This window comes from Notothenia rossii (genome assembly GCF_949606895.1).
Source record: "Notothenia rossii genome assembly, chromosome: 4".
NCBI lineage: Eukaryota > Metazoa > Chordata > Actinopteri > Perciformes > Nototheniidae > Notothenia > Notothenia rossii.
This window is the reverse complement of record NC_136902.1, coordinates 15,401,044-15,421,380: the sequence shown is the minus strand read 5'-3', so window position 1 is coordinate 15,421,380 and position 20,337 is coordinate 15,401,044. Positions and strand designations below refer to the sequence as shown.

The 20,337-nt window shown below is 40.1% G+C and overlaps 1 protein-coding gene across 2 annotated transcripts in view; it reads left to right on the top strand.

Annotated features, from left to right (window-relative positions):
* The first annotated feature begins 2,905 nt into the window (after nucleotides 1–2,905).
* The window catches only part of iqsec1a (IQ motif and Sec7 domain ArfGEF 1a), a 95,297-nt gene continuing 77,865 nt past the window's right edge, over nucleotides 2,906–20,337 (top strand). The window contains exon 1 of one of the 2 annotated variants that reach the window (XM_079678839.1): nucleotides 2,906–3,495. In XM_079678839.1, coding sequence (XP_079534965.1) covers nucleotides 3,236–3,495 — 260 coding nt within the window. In that variant the 5' untranslated portion in view covers nucleotides 2,906–3,235. The remainder of the gene's footprint in view (nucleotides 3,496–20,337) is intronic. The other variant, XM_079678845.1, reaches the window with a different exon arrangement.

The window sequence follows — 20,337 nt, the reverse complement described above, 5'->3', positions numbered from 1 at the left end:
AAGGGTATCTTAAGATGTTGGGTGGCTTAGGAGGAGACCACATGTTAACGTTGTATTGGGTAAGGAAACACATTAAGCTGATTGGCTATCTGCTTCAGCAGCTGCTCACAGGAGACAGAAGAAGCACAGCAGCAGCCTCACATTCATTTTGATTTACTTTCTGCTTCAGTTCAAATGTGATGAAATTCAAAAGTGGAAATGAACATTTTGAAATGACTCCCATGAAATGATAGTGGCACGTGGGTTTTAAACGTGACCGTGTAGTATACCTATAGCTCATTAAGGCAGTCATCCGTGTTAAGCTAGAATGACACTCAATTTATTCTCTCCATTAAGGCACACAGGTTGCATAAACCCCACCTGTCAGTCTGTGGAGCTGAGAGCCATCTTGCTGCGTCCTGGGTGAAGGGAAACCGCCACTGTTCCATTTGGCTTACCGTGATCTCAGTGGAGGGGATCAATGAGGTGCGCATCGAATAAGACCTGACAAGAATAGTGAGGCTGCTCCCTCAGGATGATCAGGGCGGTGTAATAAAGGTCTCGTTAGAAGGCGATTTCTTCGTGAGGGAAGTCAGAAGTTGCAGATTTGAGCCCAATTAATGCTTAGTTAGTTTTTATAGTTCAGTATTTTTTAACTATGAACTGAATTTTACTTTTTTAAATTGGTTATATGAGTGTTTCCTCTGGAGAAATGTCAATAGGCTGAAGACTGAAGTTCATTATACAAAATGACACAAATGTCGATGAAAACTTAATCAAGCGCCCAATCTATATTCTTACTGTTTGGATTTGTTGCGAGAGCACCACTGAGGAAACTCCCTAACGTAATTGGTTTTGATCTTTATGACTTTAATTACGTTTCATGTGAATTTCGGAAAAGAAATCAATTGCTTTATAGCCTTCAATGTTCCCTCTTGTGTGACAGTTCAGATCCATCACACTATGCACATCTATATGAGGTGATTGTTGATCTCAGCAGAAAGTATTTGGCATTCTTTGAAAATAAAAATGTTTCCAGTCTGCTGGTTAAATGATTGTGGCATTTCTTCCATCACAGCTGGCAAATGTTTTGTAGGGCTGATATAAGAGCCCTTCCGAGTGGGTTTGCCTCAGTGCAAATATGAGCAATTTGACAAAATAAATCTCTCTGGCTGGCGCCCGCACTGGTACAGAACAGGCATCTGAGCGGTCAGCCAGAGGAAGAAAAGAGAGCCCAGTAGCATAATAATGACATGGGTTTTGGAAGGCATTAATGGTTGCTGGCATGCCTCATCCACACAAGTCATAAGGTTCAGTATATCCAAAACTCCTAAAGCTATTGTAAGTTGACCAATGGAGCTGCATGAACAATTTCACTAGAAAAATATAAATATGGCAGATTTTGATTTCTTTGCGATACTGCTTTTATCTCTTTCGTTCTCCTCATTTTTTTGTCTTTAAAACACAAGGTCAGTTGAGGAATTGCAACATCAGAGCTGGAAGGGATTCATAGCTCACCAGAGGACACTTTAGCAAGTATAAAACGATGCAGGGATGTGCATGTGGGCTCATGGTCCCCTTTCCCTGGGACACTGCTTTTAATGGTTGGCAGTTTTGTATTGCTCAGGGCACAAAACAAAGACATTAACCTTATGAGGGTGTGTGCCGCTTCTGTGTTGTATACATCTCTAGAAATGAACTGAGAATGAAGCATTGCTTTTGGCAGTGTTCTGTTGACATGCATCACCCTGTGACTTTTGGCTGTTAATGGCTGTGTTGTATATAATTTGAAACCAGAAAAAACAAGCTAATGTAGCCCATCTGTACTCCATGTCCTTAAACAGCCTCCCACAGTGGTTTGCTGCAGCTCTGCCTATAACTTATCACAAATCATCCAAGTGCAGCCTTCACGTGGTGAAGCCTGCAATAAAGGTAACACCCTCAATTTCATGGATAAAGCATTCACCCTGTGTGTTTGCGCTGTGACTGCATTCAGGCATACAAAACCTAAAATCAACTTTCAAAAACATTTCAAAAGAGAAAAGGGACACCTATGAGGGAAGTGTACATGAAAATATTGTGAGTTTTTTGACAACTAGGCTTATTCTTAAGTGTGAGTGTGTAAGTTACTTTGATAAGAAAGTCAGCCATTGGTGAGCGATTCAAGACACATGGAGAAGAGATAATAATGCAAACTGCCATAACTCAGTCTCAGTCACTGATTTACCTCTCATGTCTGTAATATACTACACAAGGTTTATTCTTTCTGCTTCACATGCTGTGTATTTTAAAGACTTAACAGTTTTAAGTCCCATTTCAGAAATATAAATCCTACAATAATCTTAATTGTCAAAGCAGGGCAGATGAGGCTATAACAGACACAACTCCAGCATCAGCCTCAGTATCTCAGGCAGTGCTGCAGTTGTTTCTCTTACAGTCCACCCTTGGGACCACTGTATCCTCTGCCACACATAGAGATGTGTTGAACAGTAAACTCATTTTTGATTCAAACACTAACCCACGCTGCTCCCTGCTATTAGGATAATTTCACTAGAGGGGGGAACAGTCTGCTGCTGCTGAAACGGCATCACATAGACAGCATAGTAAACAACTCTGCAGGAGAGACGCAGCACCACCAGCATTAAGCACAGGCGGAATATAAAGCAAAAGTTCTTCTGTTTCCAATACGAGTGTGAGAGAGGGGTGGGTGTGTGTTCGTGTGCATACATGCATAAAACACGCGCTGAAAGGACATGAGACAGTATTTTGAGTATACTGAGGGACAAACCCACCTCCCCTCATCCAGCTCCTGCTAAGCTATTGTTGCGCTCATTGCGACCTGCAGGTTCATAAAACTTGCTAACCCCGCCCACTTGACAGCCAGCGTCTGTTTACGAAAAGTCACGGGAGCAGCATGGAGCTAAAGGTGCCTCACACAAAATGTCATAGCGTGCTGCCAACATGGGGTAACAGGACTTCACGGAGAGCCAGCTTCGATCCTCAATAGTCTGTCACATTCTGGTTGATTGATCATTTGACATTTACAGCTTGGTACGTGATTAGGATCTTTTAGTTTTGTGGGTTTAAAGCAGTTCTAAACGCGCGTACAGGGACTATTTATTTGAATGATCACCCACACGGACTTAAAACAATGGCGAGGCGTAAAAGGCGCAACCCGGTGAATTGTTGCGCTTAAGCCCGGTCTGGACTAAACGGAACCATTCTGTGATACAGCAGGGAACCACAGCGGAGCGATATGGAAAACCCAACCGAGAACCCTACCAGGGCTGTGGAATATTTGAAGGAGCTTAACAAGATCATCGAGACCCAGCAGGAGTTCCTGGAGAGGCAGAGGGAAAGGATCGAGGAGCTGGAGCAGCAAGTGTCCGACTTGTGCTCGGAGAACGGCTGTCTGAAGGAGCAGTACAAGCGGCACCTGGCGAACTGCAGGCTGCTGCAAGGCACCAACAGCCTGATCACCCTGGGGGCCATAAAGGAACATATCACGCAGGAAAAGTAAGACAAAACCTCGTCTGGTATTGCTTTATTAAAGTTAAATCATCCCTGTTGAACTGCATTATTTTCATGGATTTAAAGTTAGAACAATGTACCTGATTAAAGTAATTATTGCCAAAGCAGAGCCCAACTAGCTCAGGTCCAATACTGCCACACAGTGATCCGCACTTGCAACTAACGTTAGTCTACTTTGGCATCAGATGCTTTTACTGATATTTGCTAATGGAAAATAGGTCCTGGGATTACGCCCGGTACACTTACAGAAAATGGGGTTTGTTGGACAGCATAGCTTTTACTGATCATATGCAAGAGAGAATCTCCAAAGCACCCAGGTAAACTTGTAGTTTCCCAACAGATGAATTCCCAGTGGGCCTACAGTTGATTCATGTTACCTTTGAGAGTGTAAGCTGTATATGTCAATATGTGTGGGATATTTAGCAGATACAATTCAGTTTAAGATGTGCTGTAGATTATAGACTCGTACTCAGAATCTGGTGTTTTTCAGGTTCTGTAACTTCAGCATGACAGTAGTCTCTCAACTATGCCTTTGCTCTAGCCCTCTGTGGTTTTACAAAAGGATGTCATTTGCGTGGACAGGCACATTTACCCATGATAAATGGAATACAATAGCTACAAACCTGAAAAAAGGGCACATTCTTGGGATAGATCCATTATGCAATTATGTTTTGAGGGCTGGCCCTATCTGCAGGCAGTGGGTTAAGCCCCAGGCAGAGCAAAGCAGAGTAGGTAGGCCAAATGTAGTGGAGCATTATATCAGGAGTGCAGTTAAAAAAAAATTGCTGTTCAAGCACATCATCAAGATGAACCTCCCTGCATAGTCCTGTGTTCACACTCTGTTGGTCATATCTCCAAATGGCTCAGCATGCAGACATTTAACTCAACTTTTGACAGTGTGCAGATTCATTTGATCATGCTTGACCTTTGTGTCCAGGAGCGTGTTGGTGTCATGAAGATCAGTGGCAGCAAATCAATACTGATGAGTCATAGACTGTGTGGCTTTGGTGGCTGATAAAACCAGAGTCATCAGAAGAGGACGTACTATAACACTGACCTTTTTATAAATCTCTTTCGGCACTACAGTAGTAGAGTATGCTGTGTTATTTCTCTGGAAAATCAGTCTGTCACTATCTCTCATTCTGTACGGTCACAGTGTCTGAACACTATTTCAGTCCAGCTCTGGCAGAATGACACAGAGGTTAGCGAGGAGCCTGTGATTACCCCGATGAACCCCATGGAATATGACAGCTGTTAATCATGTAAAGTGGGGTTTATGGAGGACATTTAAGTGCAGTAAAATATGTATTTCAAGATTTGCAAAGGTAATTTAGCATGGAGAAAAGTAGGTTAAATCAAGGTAATAATGAACTTTGAAAATAAACTGTCTTGCATCCATTTATTTGCCATTCGAAGAGGTCGGTTACACAGTGGCAGGAGCCATCCATAGCATCCCAAATGTCTGTTTCTTAGATTTATTTCTGGTTTTCCTGAGGGATTCCCAGGATTACCCATAGGGATCTGTTACTAATCTGCTTTTGACATACTTCCAAAGAGAGTTCTGAGCAGCTGCTCTGAGGTTAAAAAGCTCTGTTGACTTGTTTTGGACATTAATTATTTTAAGCCATTAGGAGCAAATGAGTTAATACCCCACCTGCAAAACTAATGACATTCTTGTCAGCCTCACTGGTACTTTGTTTTGCTAACGATAAAGTGTTAGCACATTAAACCAAAATCCCGAACATGGTAAACATTTAAAAAATAGCATGCTGATATTTAGTCTAAATAGAGTAGCTACTGTGGCAGTAAACTTTAATATTTCTTTATACTTCATTGACGAAGATTAGTTGTTCAGAATACAGTTATTCATGAAAATGTAATTTGTCATGTAGTTGTTATTTAAAATGTTACCATATTTTATAGTGTCAAACACCTGAAACCACAATGTTATATGTACCTGCAATTTTTTATCTTGAAAGACATATTGACCTTGTTGCAAACATGTAAATATAGATTCATATTTCATAAGCGATCAAAAAGCCTGAATAACAACACTATCTGAAAACAGCTCAAACAGAACCACTTCAGACCTTGGCTTTGTCTTCATTATCCCAGAATGAACATGACATTAGTGTAAGCAAGTCTGCTTCCAGTCTGCTGCCAGTGACATGACAATTTTGAGTCCGACATTAAGACAAACATGTTGACACAGCTCTCTTTATGCATTCAAGCATGTCCTTTTCCTCTTCACATGGTGGTTGTCACGTTTGCTATGCAATCAAGACCTGAAGCAGGAACAAGCAGTTGCATAAAATAACTGCTATTAGCTTGCTAGTACGATGGAAAACCATTCATAGCCCGTTCAGGTAGTTTGCTATCCACAAGACAAAAGTAGACCAATTTAACAAAGTCCCTGCAGACGTCAGTCCCCTGTGAAATACATCGTTTTATAGATTGGGGAAATATTCTTATTTGCTTTCCAGCCTCAAGTTAGATGAGAAGCTGGATACCAACCACATGTCTGAATGCTAAGTATAATACTCCAGTCAGTTAGCTTAGTAAAAAGACTGAAGACTTTTACTGTGTGTTAACACTTTTTATTACAAGTAGAATATTGTCAGGGGATACGGGGAGTGTATTCAATAAAGCCAAATTAATGATGTTATGTTTCTTGGAACTGCATTCACAGCCTCACAGGACTTGCTTTACACCAAGATGTTTTTCTGCTTTTGTATTCCTTTCTTTTGTGTTTTCAAGTTTAAATCTATAACCTTTACATTCTCTCTCGGTTTAATGCATGCAGTCTGTCATATAATATGTATATAGGGATATAAATACAATCCAGACATCTGTCAGTTGGAAGCTGTTATCTGCCTTTGCTTCCTTTTTCTGTTTAGTATGATGTATGTATGTATGATGTATTTGTATTACAGTTATCTTGAATTCAGGTTGTGTTCTTTTTCATACTTAAAGCAAATAGTGGTACTGTCACCTGTCAGTTCTCATTTGGCACGATTCCAATGCTAACTGACCTGATAATGGAAAGAGAGGAAGGACAACAAGCAGAAAATCGTAAACCATGTATAACAGTCATGTTCTGTTTTAAAACAAGTGGCAGATAAAGTGTTTCTGCTACTGAATGATACATAAGATCGTTTTCTGCTATCTTGGGTTGCCTTTAAAAGCATGCTTTTCCCTGTATGTTGTTTGTACAGTTTTTCCATCTACCCTCTTTTAGAAACAATGTGCAGAGAGCAGGAAATGTGATGCACATCTGATAGTGCAACCTGTGGTGCCAAGTCAACAGATTCCTCTGTGAACTCTGCAGAACCGGCTCCTGGGTAACATTGTCGGTCAGGTTTTAAGGATGTAGCATTGCTGTGCAGGTATCGAAAGTCATCCTAGTGTGTTCTGACCTATGGTGATCAATAAAGTTGTCCACCTTTATAAATTGTAACCCCAAGGCTGCTGGGTGAAGAATCTGCGGGAGGCAGTTGATTGGTTTTCTCTTAATTTAAAGTTCACAGTACCTTGAGTTCAACTTAAAGTTCATTTAAACTTGTTTTGCACTTTAGCAAGAATTAGCAATCAAAGACCAGTTTCCTTCTGTTTATGGCTCCTGAGTTGCCTGCCTTGTCAGCCTTTTAGTCAAGCCATATCCTTGCTGACCCTATGCAGTTTGTTTTCAACAGTGCTCTTCAGTTACTTGTATCCCTTGTGCTCACTTAGGAATGAAATGACAAGTGATACAAGATTAGGTTGCAAGTTTTTGAAGCACACATTAGTGATTAATGACTCTTCACGGGCGGTTAAGTCTTACTGACTTTAGGGCTTTAGCAGACTTTCAACACACACACGTATTGTATGTCTAGTAAGTGAATGTGATACGTTGTAAATTGAAACAAAAAGTGAAATCCCCTAAATATTTTTTTGTGCATTATGCAGGAGAGGCTGGTGGTTTAATCTAAGTGGATCCACGGGGATCCGGAATGGTGTGCGTGAGTGCTTTCACTTCGTATCTCGTGTTGGTGGATGCATCTGCCAGCCCACATTTAGTATTCAAACTTTTTTCCCAGGCATGGCTAGCCAACCGAGTGCAAACAATATTTGGGATGCTGATGTGACGGCTGGAGAGATAACCTCTTCAGCTGTAGTTGACAAAGAGCTGAAGTGTCATTTTCTGCACAGCTTTGTATTACATTTCTTTTTCTTAAATGTACTAAAAAACAGTATCCTTACTTTGATATTCATTGTTTGCTGAACAAATGCAGGCATTTCCCAATAACGTTTTATTCAGAGTTGTATCTCAAATAGGCTGAGGAGGGCCGTGGTGGTTTGTGGAAGTTGAGGATTCATGCAGTCATTTAATTTAGTATAACTCCCGGGGGGGAAAGAGGCATAAGTAATCAAATATTGATGACACGTCATTGCCTACTCAAACTCTCTCCCTGTTAATAACCTAATCGAGCTAATAGGAATGTTTGAATGCTGATGAATGAACAGCAAAGCTCCTGAGTTGTTGATTCTGTGCCAGATCTCAGGCAGGATATATGCCATAATGTGACAAAGAAATGAGACATAAAAACAAACAAACATGTAAAGTCTCATCCGCAGGCAGTGCAAAAAGTATATCCGTTTTATTTAGAGTGGTTTACATTCATTGCATGTATTCAGTTGCTAATAAGCTATCATTGCTTTGATGCTCCAGACTTGCAGTTAAACGTGTTTGGAAAGTTAAAACAGCTGCTGGATTATGCAAATGCAAGATTTGGGAAGATAAGTGTTTTCCGTTGTTGTCTAAGCAGCGATCGGTCTTAGTATTTAGGTGATAATAATGCCTGTTTCATTTCTGCTTTGAGGCTTCATTTTCACTTCATATACAGTTGCAAGAAAAAGTATGTGAACCCTTTGGAATTACCTGGATTTCTGCATAAGTTGGTCATAAAATGTGTTCTGATCTGCATGTTTGAAGTTTGCAAAAGAGCACCTGGATGTTCCACAGCACTACTGGCAAAATATTCTGTGGACAGATGAAACCAAAGTTGAGTTGTCTGGAAGGAACACCCAACGCTATGTGTGGAGAAAAAAAGGCACAGCACACCAACATCAAAACCTCATCCCAACTGTGAAGTATGGTGGAGGGAGCATCACGGTTTGGGGCTGCTTTGCTGCCTCAGGGCCTGGAAAGATTGCCATCGTCGACGGAAAAATGAATTCTCAAGTTTATCAAGACATTTTGCTGGAGAACTTAAGGCCATCTGTCCACCAATTGAAGCTCAACAGAAGATGGGTGATGCAACAGGACAACGACCCAAAGCACAGAAGTAAATCAACAACAGAATGGCTTCAACAGAAGAAAATACGCCTTCTGGAGAGGCCCAGTCAGAGTCCTGACCTCAACCCAATTGAGATGCTGTGGCATGACCTCAAGAGAGAGATTCACACCAGACATCCCAAGAATATTGGTGAACTGAAACAGTTTAGTAAAGAGGAATGGTCCAACATTCCTCCTGACCGTTGTGCAGGTCTGATATGCAACTATAGGAAACGTTTGGTTGAGGTTATTGCTGCCAAAGGAGGGTCAACCAGTTATTAAATCCAAGGGTTCACATACTTTTTCCACCCTGCACTGTGAATGTCTACATGGTGTGTTCAATAAAAACATAAAAACATATACTTGTTTGTGTGGTTTTAGCTTAAGCAGACTGTGTTTGTCTATTGTTGGGACTTAGATGGAGATCAGAACACATTTTATGCAGAAATCCAGGAAGTTCCAAAGGGTTCACATACTTTTTCTTGCAACTATATGTTGGATTTTCTTTTCCCTATCTTTGCTTAAGAGTAGAGCTGAAACTTTTGGTCGTATATTCAAGTTGTAAATAAACTAAATAAAAGGCAACTCTTTTACATTAATTATTCAAAAAAGTGATAAGTATTTGCTGATTCCTGCTTCTCAAAAACGAGGATTTGTTGTTTTTCCTCCTCTCCCATTACTGTTAACTTATTAACATCAGGCTTTAGACCGTTGGTCAGACTTATACATTTTACATCATCATCTGAGAATAACCTTTGATAGACAAAGAAGAGAAACATATATGGAATTAGATTTAATGACATTTTGATGACATTTTAAATAATTATTATTATTGTTGCATATGTAGATCTGATGCGTTTTGATCTTAATGATCTGAATTCTTGTTGATATGTAAGGTGATTCAGTATATTTCATTCATCTCATTACAACAGTGATCTGTGTTAACATTGATGTTACACAGTACTTCCTGATGAGATGGAATAAAGCCAGAGTAGTTAATAGTCGAGAGGAGTTAATCAATAGATATTGAAGTATTTGATAGAGGTTCTTTGAGGTTTTTGATTTTGTCTTGTACTAAATTATCTCTCTAACGTCTCTGGTGCATTATTCTTCTGCATAAATTGTTGCCTAAAGAACCTCAAGTGCCATTACTAAGTCCCCTGGATTGAGCCTGCAGACTGGATTGGCACGGTCATAAATAGTTCACCCCAAGCCAGTGTAATGACTTTAGCATGTGTTTTGGGACCCCTTGGCAGAAAATAATAGCATGATGGAGAAAGCTGTTTCTCGTGGCTGGCGGCATCCACTCATTTACCCAACGATCTGCTGAACAATCAGTGTGCCAAACCAAATTTACGAGCACACAAACTCCCTCTCTCCAGCATAGCCCCCTTTAATGGAAAACCCCTATAGATTAATGTCCCAGCAGGGGTGATTTGCATTCAGACCCACTTATAAATCTCAAGCAATGTCCAAAGACAAATGTCAACGTGCACTCAAAATCAACTGCAGGCTGCCTTTATGTGTAGTGGACTGTGCCTCCCTCTCAGTGAGCCAAAGTCATGCTGGAGGGAAGCCAGGCACCGCTGACCTCTCGTTCCCTCAATCAGGGCCATTAATACAGACTTAAGGTTGGTTTGTGTCCTTTCCTGTTGATGATTGTCCCATGAGAACCGGTAATGATGGCTTTAACGAGCCATGTTACCTCTATTTGATGGTGTTTTACAGTAGGCCACATCAATGGTGTTTGTATTGTACAACTTAGTGTGTTTCAGGCTAACAAATTACGTTGCACCACTGTTTTAGATTAATTTACAGCGAAACAATCAATCTGAATTTTCATAAAATATGTTCTATGCAATTTACAAATCATAGAAGTTGGAATATTTGTTAAGGGCAACATATCTGTCAAAATACCAAGATAATCTGTTGCTGCAGAGATGTACAAGCCTACAGTTAGTATTTGTTAATACTCTTTAAAAATTACACCGTGATCATGCTAAATTCATGACTCAAAATAATCATAATTTTCACAACATTAACGTAGTTTTATTTAATATTTGTTTAAATTATTATCTAAAATATAGATGTTAATTCAGATTTTAATCGAAATTAGACTTAATAGAACCCTTCTCAGTTAATGACCACTAACAACACTATGAAGCAATGTTTTTATGAATGGCCCTCTGGTTTTGTCTGCTATCACTCACAACTAGAAGCATGTGATCCACAGTCCTGTCAATGCTTTCACTATATCACTTCTCCACAGGGGGTGTTATCGAGCCACAATATAGCAACGTGCTAGCAAAGAACGAAATAAGATTGCAAGCTAGTACACATGGATGTACAGCATGCAGGGTGTTTACCTTTACAAATGCCAGAGCTGAACACACTCCTTATGGTGAGTAACTGAATGTTAACAAAAACTTTATTTACGAAAAAAATGCACAACTCGGGTAAATCAATGTTTGTACACTAAATTAGAAGTTTAAGCTAGCAGCCTGATAGCTAGGTATGTTCGCTAGGTCTGCTGTGTGTACCACTTAAAAAAAGTATATATAAAAAATCAAATGTAAAACAGTGAGCTTTAGAAGTGCTGGTGGTGGCTTTTGTTAAATTGCAACGGCCCCTACACACGGCGGCATGTGTTGAAGCTTTCCGGTTGGCGTGTCTGAAACTCGACCAACCACCAATCACATGAATTTCCCGCCCCGGACACACAAGCACGCGGTTTGATTGGCTAGTGCTTGTACTGGCATATGATTCGATTGGCTGGCGCTTCCGTCGAGGCTTCAAAAGGAGACTCTACTTTTGAAGCGAGGAACGCGAACAAAGCGAAGCGACGGAACATCAACGCAGTTCGGCAAAGCGTGACGTCACCCCATTAAAAGTGAATGGGCAGAAGCGTTGAAGCTTCAACGCACGCCGCCGTGTGTGTGTAGGGGCCGTTAAACAGAGCTGGTTAACTGTTTATCCTCTTTTAAAGTCTATATGCTAAATTAAGCTGGACAGTTACTAGTGGTATCTTCCTATTTAGTGTACAGCCAATAGAGTTGTATCATTCTTGTCAACTCTGGGTAAAGAAGTGTACAAGCTTTTCCAAACATTTTAACTTTTATTTAATCAAAACAATATGTTAGAAGACTGTAATGCAAAGCTGTGCTCTTTTTTACAATGCTAAATGCTATTTAATGCTATAATTGATACAACACTACAAGGAACATATTACCTTGAAAAGTGAATACTCTGTTAACATAGTTAGCTTTGTTATTTTATAACCCTTCCTCAAATGTTCTCAATTTCTCTTTTCTGGGGGCGATAGTGAGAAAATCCAACATAATATATTTCAATTTCTTCAATCTGATGCATACTTTGTTTACTTTTCATCCTTTTTACTTTAAACCAGCTACATCTTCAAATCTCGTTCTACTTTCTTTTATCATAACAAACTGTGATCAACACTAAAGCTTCACATTTTGAAGGTCCACAGGCCAAAGCACGCCTGCTTGTTCATCCTTTATTCGTTCACAGTTGAACCAATTATCCACCCGGCAGCTGTCAAAACCAGCTGATGCAGCAGCTGAATCGAAGGCAATTTGTAGCATAGTACCTGTGGAGAGCTGTTTGAAATGCTGCCACTAGTTTTCTGCCAAGTGGGTGTGCGGTGTGTATATGCTGTGTGTATATGTGTGGATCGGTGATGAGGTGGAGGCTGAGTCAACAGCTAAACACAGATGAGGCGCCACTGGTCTTAGTCATCCCAGATAGATGTCCAACACGGACTTCCTCAGAGCTTGCTTTGCCTTTAACAACAAATAAGTGTACTGAAATTTCTGCAGCGTGAAGTTTCGAGTCCGATTTAACCTATTTTTGGGTTTAGTTTGAATGCTTATAGTTTGTATAGTGTCTTCTCTTCATTGGCTGAGTGAATGACTTGCAGTATCAACAGTTTCCTTTGCTTTCACTCTTAGGTGCTGTACTTTAACCTTTTTCAACTTTTGCTGCTGGTGTGCACTGCTGTCTAGGTTCTGTGTAGCCCTGGAGATTTTTGAGGGCTTTTCTAAATCCAAGCAATATGTTCAGGAATGAAGCAAGAGTGCACGTTTTCTTGTAACCAGCTGTCTGTGTGAGGCCAGGTGCTTAGAGTTAAGGTTGGAAGAAGTTAGATTTGACCTTTTCATCATGAAGAGGATCGACTTGAGGTTCAGATCCTTTTAAAAACAGAATATTGACATTTCTGATTATTTACATTTGAAATACTGTGAATAGAGCTTGGTAAAGTATTGCCTCAACGCTTTTTGGCTTGAAATAAGCGAAAAATCCACCCAGAATGCTTTAAAACAATACTGATCAGTGAAAGGGTTTTATGTCCAGTTTCTTTCACGGTGCTTATCATGCTCCTTGGCATTTGTCTGAATAATACATTGGCTATTAAGGTAAAGTCAGATACGTTTAGATTGAGAAATGAAATTGTGCAAAGCAAGAAGATGGACTTTTCTGAGGAGCTATCAGAGTCATATACAAATGTGTATTTGTGTAAAGTGCGCATTGCTGGGGCAGAGAGCCAGTCGGGGTCATGCCTCACTTGCTCCTTAGAGATACATAATTTGACAGCACCATGAGAAGCCAACCACTACAGAGGACTGGACTGGCTCATTAGATCTGCTTAGCCAGACACACTTCTGCCTGTAATTAGTTGCTGATTAATACAGATCATTTAGGTCTCAGTAATATGAATGTCATAAGAATGTGATGCACTAAGGAGCCTAACAATTGATGAATGGCCTTCATTTATGCACTGGGCTGAGAAAGTCCTAAAAGAAGCAGACGTGAAGGCACACATGTATGCACTTCAGCAGAGAGGCAAGAGCAAAATCTACATCAACCGCTATAACGTCCTTTAACCTGTTAAGCCCCAAGCCTGTTTTCCAGGTCTCAGGCTCGAAAATGACATTCCCAGAACAAATGACTATATCTTCACTTCTAAAAGGGGAAAATTAATTGTTGAGTTGGATTTAGAAAAGTCAGAATCAATATAGATTTTTTTTTTATTTTATAGTAAATTCCGATTGAACATAGTAAAACATTTTAAATTATAGTGTCCGTCCAAAAAAACAACCATGACTTACTGTATAGTGAAAAGCACCCTTGAATGGTGGGATGGTAGCCTAAAAGCTTTAGGAATGCAAACTATAACATATAATAAGTTCCCTGTATCAAGATTGATGCAAAACAAGTGACATTTGACCTTTTTAAAAAAAACAAAACACTTCTGGGGTCATTTGGGTGCATTTTCCATATCTATGGCCCCCCTCGGTCGATTTTGGTGATTGACATCTCTTTTGAACCGTTAGAGCCAATGGAATCGAGGGGAAGTTCCTAAATCCACCTACACGTTACCAAATAAGGGGTGAGAGTGATGCGCACGCAGTTTTCCCAAACCGAAAGCTATGTTACGCTCTGAAAACTGAAAAATAGGCTTATTGCTGATGGATTATCAGTAATCATTTCAAAGTGACACAGAGACATTGGATTAAAATTTAGCCGCGTTTTTATCGTTTTAATGCCATTGAAGACAACTTTTGATCAGAAACAGCAAAAGGTAAGACTAAGAACCGTGTTTCCTCCGTAAAGCTACGTTGTGTGATGTCTGGGTTTGCTTCCCCTGTCGCGAGTTTTGATCACACAGTGATTATACTTATTTTCATTTCATTTCAAACCTTTATTTATCCAGGTGTATCCCATTGAGATCATTGATCTCTTTTTCAAGGGAGACCTGCTCAAGTATATTTCTAGAATCTGTGGAATCTCAGCTTGCTAGTTAATATCTTGTGTGTGCAGATCCGATAAATAATAAAGTATTTATAGAGTGAGTTCTGTGCTAAGTGGTTAGCATTTTTTCGTTCAGCGCTCATTTAGACGCTTCTTGTGAGACTTGTGTTTTGTTTCGGTAAAAATGGTTCGTATCGTCAGTTATCTGAGTTTCTTCCCGTTAGGTGGGTATGACACATTCATAGTTTATTAAATGTTAAGAAACCCTGAGACACAGTTTCGTGAAAAAAAGCCTGTAGCCCCCGCCGGGGCCTTAGCAGGTTAACTCGACTGCAGTGTTCTTTTTGGGAAAAGTGGATCTTATAATATACCAACAATAACTATGAAATACTGCAAAAGAACGTCAAGCCTCACAGTATCCCTGTGTGGAAGCTGTCAGTGCGAATGAGCTGTTATAACAGGCCACAGGTTCAAGCCATTGATATCTTGGTGACATTGCAGTGAATTGAGGCCAGAGCCACAAAATTGCAAGAAGTGCCATTCTGTTTTTAGTAGAGAGGTTTGTAAATTCAGTGTGATTTATTCTTTTTCATCACAGCTTGGAGAGGTTTGTTTGCTAAAGCTTGAAGCGTATCATGACTGTCACGGTCGCGGCTAAATGGCACAGTATTTTCAGTTAACCCAATAACTGTTTGGGTAACTTTGGAAATAACTCTGATATAAGCAGTTCAGTTAAGGACTCAGTGAAAGTTCATAATGGACTTCCTGCTGTTTCTTCCTGCAGTATAGTCAAGGATGAAGTTAAAGCTGTGTGCCCTGATTTGAAAGTAGAAGGATGTGAAATATTAGGCAAAAGGAATGTAAAATAACAAAAATAAATGTGTAATACAGTAATGTTGTGCATGCAATATGATCTCCAGTAAAGGCTTAAAAACTTTGGAAAACATGTCATCAATCATACATCTTGGACAAACTGTAATTACCTCAGATTTTATTGTGTATTCAGAAAAGGAAATAGCCACACATGCATTTTCTTTATTGCAATAGCACTAGACTTTTTCCTATCGCCATAATAAGGGTGGTAATGTAATGAAGTGCGCGGAGCCACTTCTTCAAAGCTTAACCCTACTCAATATGTTACATCGAAAAACAAATAATGGGTTTATAATTACGTTGGAGCAGGTTTTTCCTGAAAGAGGCGAGGGAAGCAAAACAGCTTTAGGCAAAAGTATCCAAGCCTTTATGACAGCTTACATGCTGCTGTATTTGAAAGTACAGCAATGATCATACTAAAGGGATACATTGGCAACGAGAGGATGACGTGTGAATCGTTTCAGTTGTGCGGCCTACAGTGTGTGATGTTTATTTGAAGCCAGGCAGGAAGCTATGATTAAATGAGCAGACTAGTGCACTTCTGCAGCCGTGTCCAGTTGCACTTACTCTTGGAGAAAGGCAGATTGATAAACTCTGAGTCAGCATTGTATTTGCTGGGTGTGCCCTCTGTCCGTTTCCTCCCTCACAACAGGAACCAGTCTGTCCTCATTGCAACACAGCCATAAGAGAAAATGGGCACAACTGTACAACATGCAAAATACACACAGAGTTTAACAAAGTGAGTCAAAGGGCAATTTGGAGACTTTGACATGACCGTAGAGACAGCAGTGTAAGTTTAGTTTGAAGGAAGCAGCTGGTTTGAAGTCTTAATTCAGCCAACGGAGATTCCATTTTCTGCGGGCCACCGTCGGCGAAACCAATCTCGTGTTTTGGGGAGGTCTTCCTGCTGAATGATACCTCCAATGGGACTTGGCATTTCATTCATTATTTAGAAGGCATTGGAAATGCACCTGCAACCTCAGTAGCCAATGTTTCCGTGCATTGCAGAATACAAACTGGTTTCTATCCTCATCAGGGGGATTGATTCTGCTTAGATAAGGCAGTAAAATTCATGAATACAAAAATGAGCATTGTCTAGACTGAAAGCTAATTAACACTCCATCAATGCGCCTCTCTCTTATAACACATACTTTCTCAAAGAGCTGTTACACTTTGTCTTAACCTACTGTGGTCCAAGGTTATACTAAAAGTGTAGCAATTTAACTCAAATTCAATCAGTGCAGCTTCTAGTGGTTCAGGCTGAGCTCTATTGATTCTGTTTCACTGAAAGTGTCAACTCGTGCAAATTGCAGTGCTGCAAGTATTACACATTTCATGAAAAGGAGAAGATAAATGAAAGGAAAGTACGCTTCTGTTGTCACCTGAAGCATAAACTTATCAAGCCAGCGGCTGAGACATCAAGTGCATAAAGTGATGAAGTTCCACTTGAACACCAATGAATGATGACACCCTGCAGTGTGTACATCTGTTTTCTGTACAGTGTGAAGGTCTTGCAGTATGTGCCAAGCTAACAAATGTAGGCATGAACCAGATCAAGATTTATGTAGATAAGAAGAAGTAGAAGTAGTAGTTTATGACGATGAAAATCTTAGGTCACAGGCAGTGCAACACAATAAAACAGAAAAACAAAAACAAACTAGAAAATGCATTTCCTGCTGAAAATACATGCAAATGTGTATATATACAACATGTATAGCCTCAATGTCCTGAAATATTTGAATAATTTAATAGTTGAATGGTTTCTGTAGCTGAAAGTAGGCTGAAGGAGTTACATATTAAATGTAAGTAGTAGTGAATGAAACACCTGTACGTGAGCCCAGAGATCAAAGATTTCCATGGAGATGTGCAGTGAAAGAACAGCCTTTCCATTGTTCTGAATGAGAGATAAACCTCTTGCATTTCTAACTTTTGTTGAAAAAAAAAAAATAGAAACCTCCAGTGTTTGTGTGTGCGTGTGCCAGTCTGTCTGTGGGCGTGTCTGCTCTGATTAGATGATGTCACTCAGGTGTGTGGCCCCAATCTGCCCAGCAACACCATGGCAACCAACTGCAGCACTGAGTCCCATTTAAGAATGCATTGAGGATTATATCTGACAATATTGCCACCTGTTCAAAAACTATGGCTCCCAGGGCATAGGCATAGGCAGTATAGGTGAATGCTAAGGGTGCATTAGCCCATCGGGGGTGCCGAAAATTGGGGAGAAAAAAAAAAGTTAGAAAATAAAAAAATATATATTTTTAAAATTCATAACAACAACATTTCCCGATTTTGGATCAACAAAGTAGATCTTATTATCTTATACTTACTGAACTACGCCTATATTGCGTACAGGTTCATAAACGATGGCGCACCCCCCCCCCCCAAATCAAGTTGAACTGTCCCAGCCCCCGTAAAAAGCAGAGGTTTATGTGAAATAGTTATTTTTTTGAAATAATGGTTTTCGTGTGCAATTATAGGTTTTAATTTTGTATTTGTGTTCATTTAAAATAAATCAAACTCCCAGAAAAAGTATACAGCTTCTGTGTGCTTTTATTAACATTGAAATGTACTGTGTAAGCGGCCGCGGGGGGAGAGCTTTAGAGAGCTCTCTCCTGAAAGACTGAGAGGCTCTGATAACCTCAGCTCAGTGAGGTAAAGGCACATCCTTATATGATCATTATAGTTAGTGTTTCCCCTATATACAAATAGCGGCGGCGCAGCGCGCTGCTAGGGGGCGCCAGCCAGGTACCCAAAATATTTAAATAATAATAAGTGGTGACCCTTTTTCATTTTTGATTGTTTGTTATGTGGATTTGTAGTATTTGTCTAAATCTTGAGACATTGCCACTGTATGTACTAGGCAGGGCCAATTTTTGGCATAGGCGGCAGATCTGGGGGGCGCAGCTGGTAGCTCTGGGAGGGAAAACATTTTTTTTTACCGTTGACGCTCATCCTAATCTTCGGCCTTTATGTAACAATATTCATAATTAAGTAAATGTAACACCCTTTTCACCCCGGTTACACTTGCCCTGTACAGGACGATGGGCACTGTAAGTGATGAAAGTAGGGGATGTTGGCTTATCAGGCGCCCGCAGCTCACAGCCAAAGTGCGAGCGTCGGAGCGAGAGGGAGAGAGATAGAGAGGGTGCACCGGTACCGGTGCTGTTGTTATTAGAATCTGGTGCTAGCTGCGCTAACGGATATAAAAAGTAGATGTTTCTACAACGAGGGTGGAGGAGAGCTCTCCTGTCAGATTGAGAAGCTCAGTGAGGTAAAGGACTCTCTGAGTGTTTAGATTTTTAGTCTAAGTTATCTCAGTGGGTCTCAAACGTTTTGACCACAAATTATGTAAACACATATTTCCAAGGCACTTCTTTATAATTATTAGGATAAATAAAAACAGGTTTGAAATCATTCCAATGTATACTATAGGACAGTAAACCAAAAATATCCTTTAAAGTTGGAGAGTAATTCTGCTCAAAGTGCACCAGATTGAAGCATTTTACTTTAAAATGTTCAAAAGAATCTTCCCGGGGGGGCATACCCCCGGATCCCAATAGAGGGTTTGAAGTCCACCCCCCAATTCAAACATGTTCATACAATACTGAATACATTTGAAGCTAGTTTGACGTATATTACCTATGTCAATAACTTTCTGTTTTTGTAGTGTATTTGTCTTTTGTAGAGATTTTTCATTTATTCTTTTTAAATGTTCGCCTAGGGCAGCAAATTGGCTAGGTACTAGGCCTCAAGAGCCTTTCTTGTGCTGGTAGACACATAGAAAGAAATTGGCGGGGCGCACATCGCACGTGCACACACAAAAAAATTCCACGCGCTCCGCGATCACATTATGCTGGGCCCACGTGCCTTAGCACCGCTGCTATGACTCCATCCTAAGGGAAACACTGATAGTTATAAAAAAATAAGAGAATAGATGAAAAACAGGTATAAAATACTATATGACAGTAAAAAAAAGTTGTTATTAATAAACAAGAATACAGTTTAAAAGGAGAGTGATTTGTAAAAAATCCATGCAGAAAAAGAAAATCTGCTTACAGTTCTGTTTCATATGGGTGTTGAGAGATGTATCCATAGATCTCTTAATTTTGCTCTCAAAGTGCACCAGATTGATGCTTTTAACTTCATTATTAAAAAAAAAAATATTCCCGGGGGAGCATGCCCCCAGACCCCCCTACACTCACAGAAATGAATCATGGTAGAGTTTATTTTTAAGCATTTAAATCTATTTGATTTTATTTAAATACTCATATTTTTGAAATGTATGTATTGAAATTAATTATAATCTGTATAATTCCTGTCAATTCTAAAATATATTGAATATAATTACTTAGAGGTTAAACTATAGCAGGGGTTAGTTCCATCCCCCACTTAAATCATGTTCAAATGGATAGGATACTAAATACATTTGCACACATCTTGGGTGTTTCTCAATGTCGAGTCACTTGCTTCAGAAGCGAGGCAAGAATACTTCCTGGCATTCGGAAAACGAAAAGTGGAACAGGCGAGCAAGTGTGCAGGTGTGCGTCATATGAGAGGCCCCGCCTTACATTTTCCGCCACAGATTTGGGGAAATTGGTCCGTGCGCAAAGCATTGTGGGGATTTTAAGACCACGGAGTCTACACATGTGCAGCCTCGAAATGTCTCGCAACGAAGTACGCCGGACTTGGTATGCTGGACATTTGAACAGTCCTTCGGCGGCACTCGATGACGTAGTATGCTTGAAATAGTGGCTCTGGAGCAGCTTTACTCGACATTGAGAAACACCCCTTGTGTCTATATCTTTCTGTTTTGGTGGTCATGCCACAACCGTGCACGTACATGCTTGCGCAAGTCATAGTGAATGTCT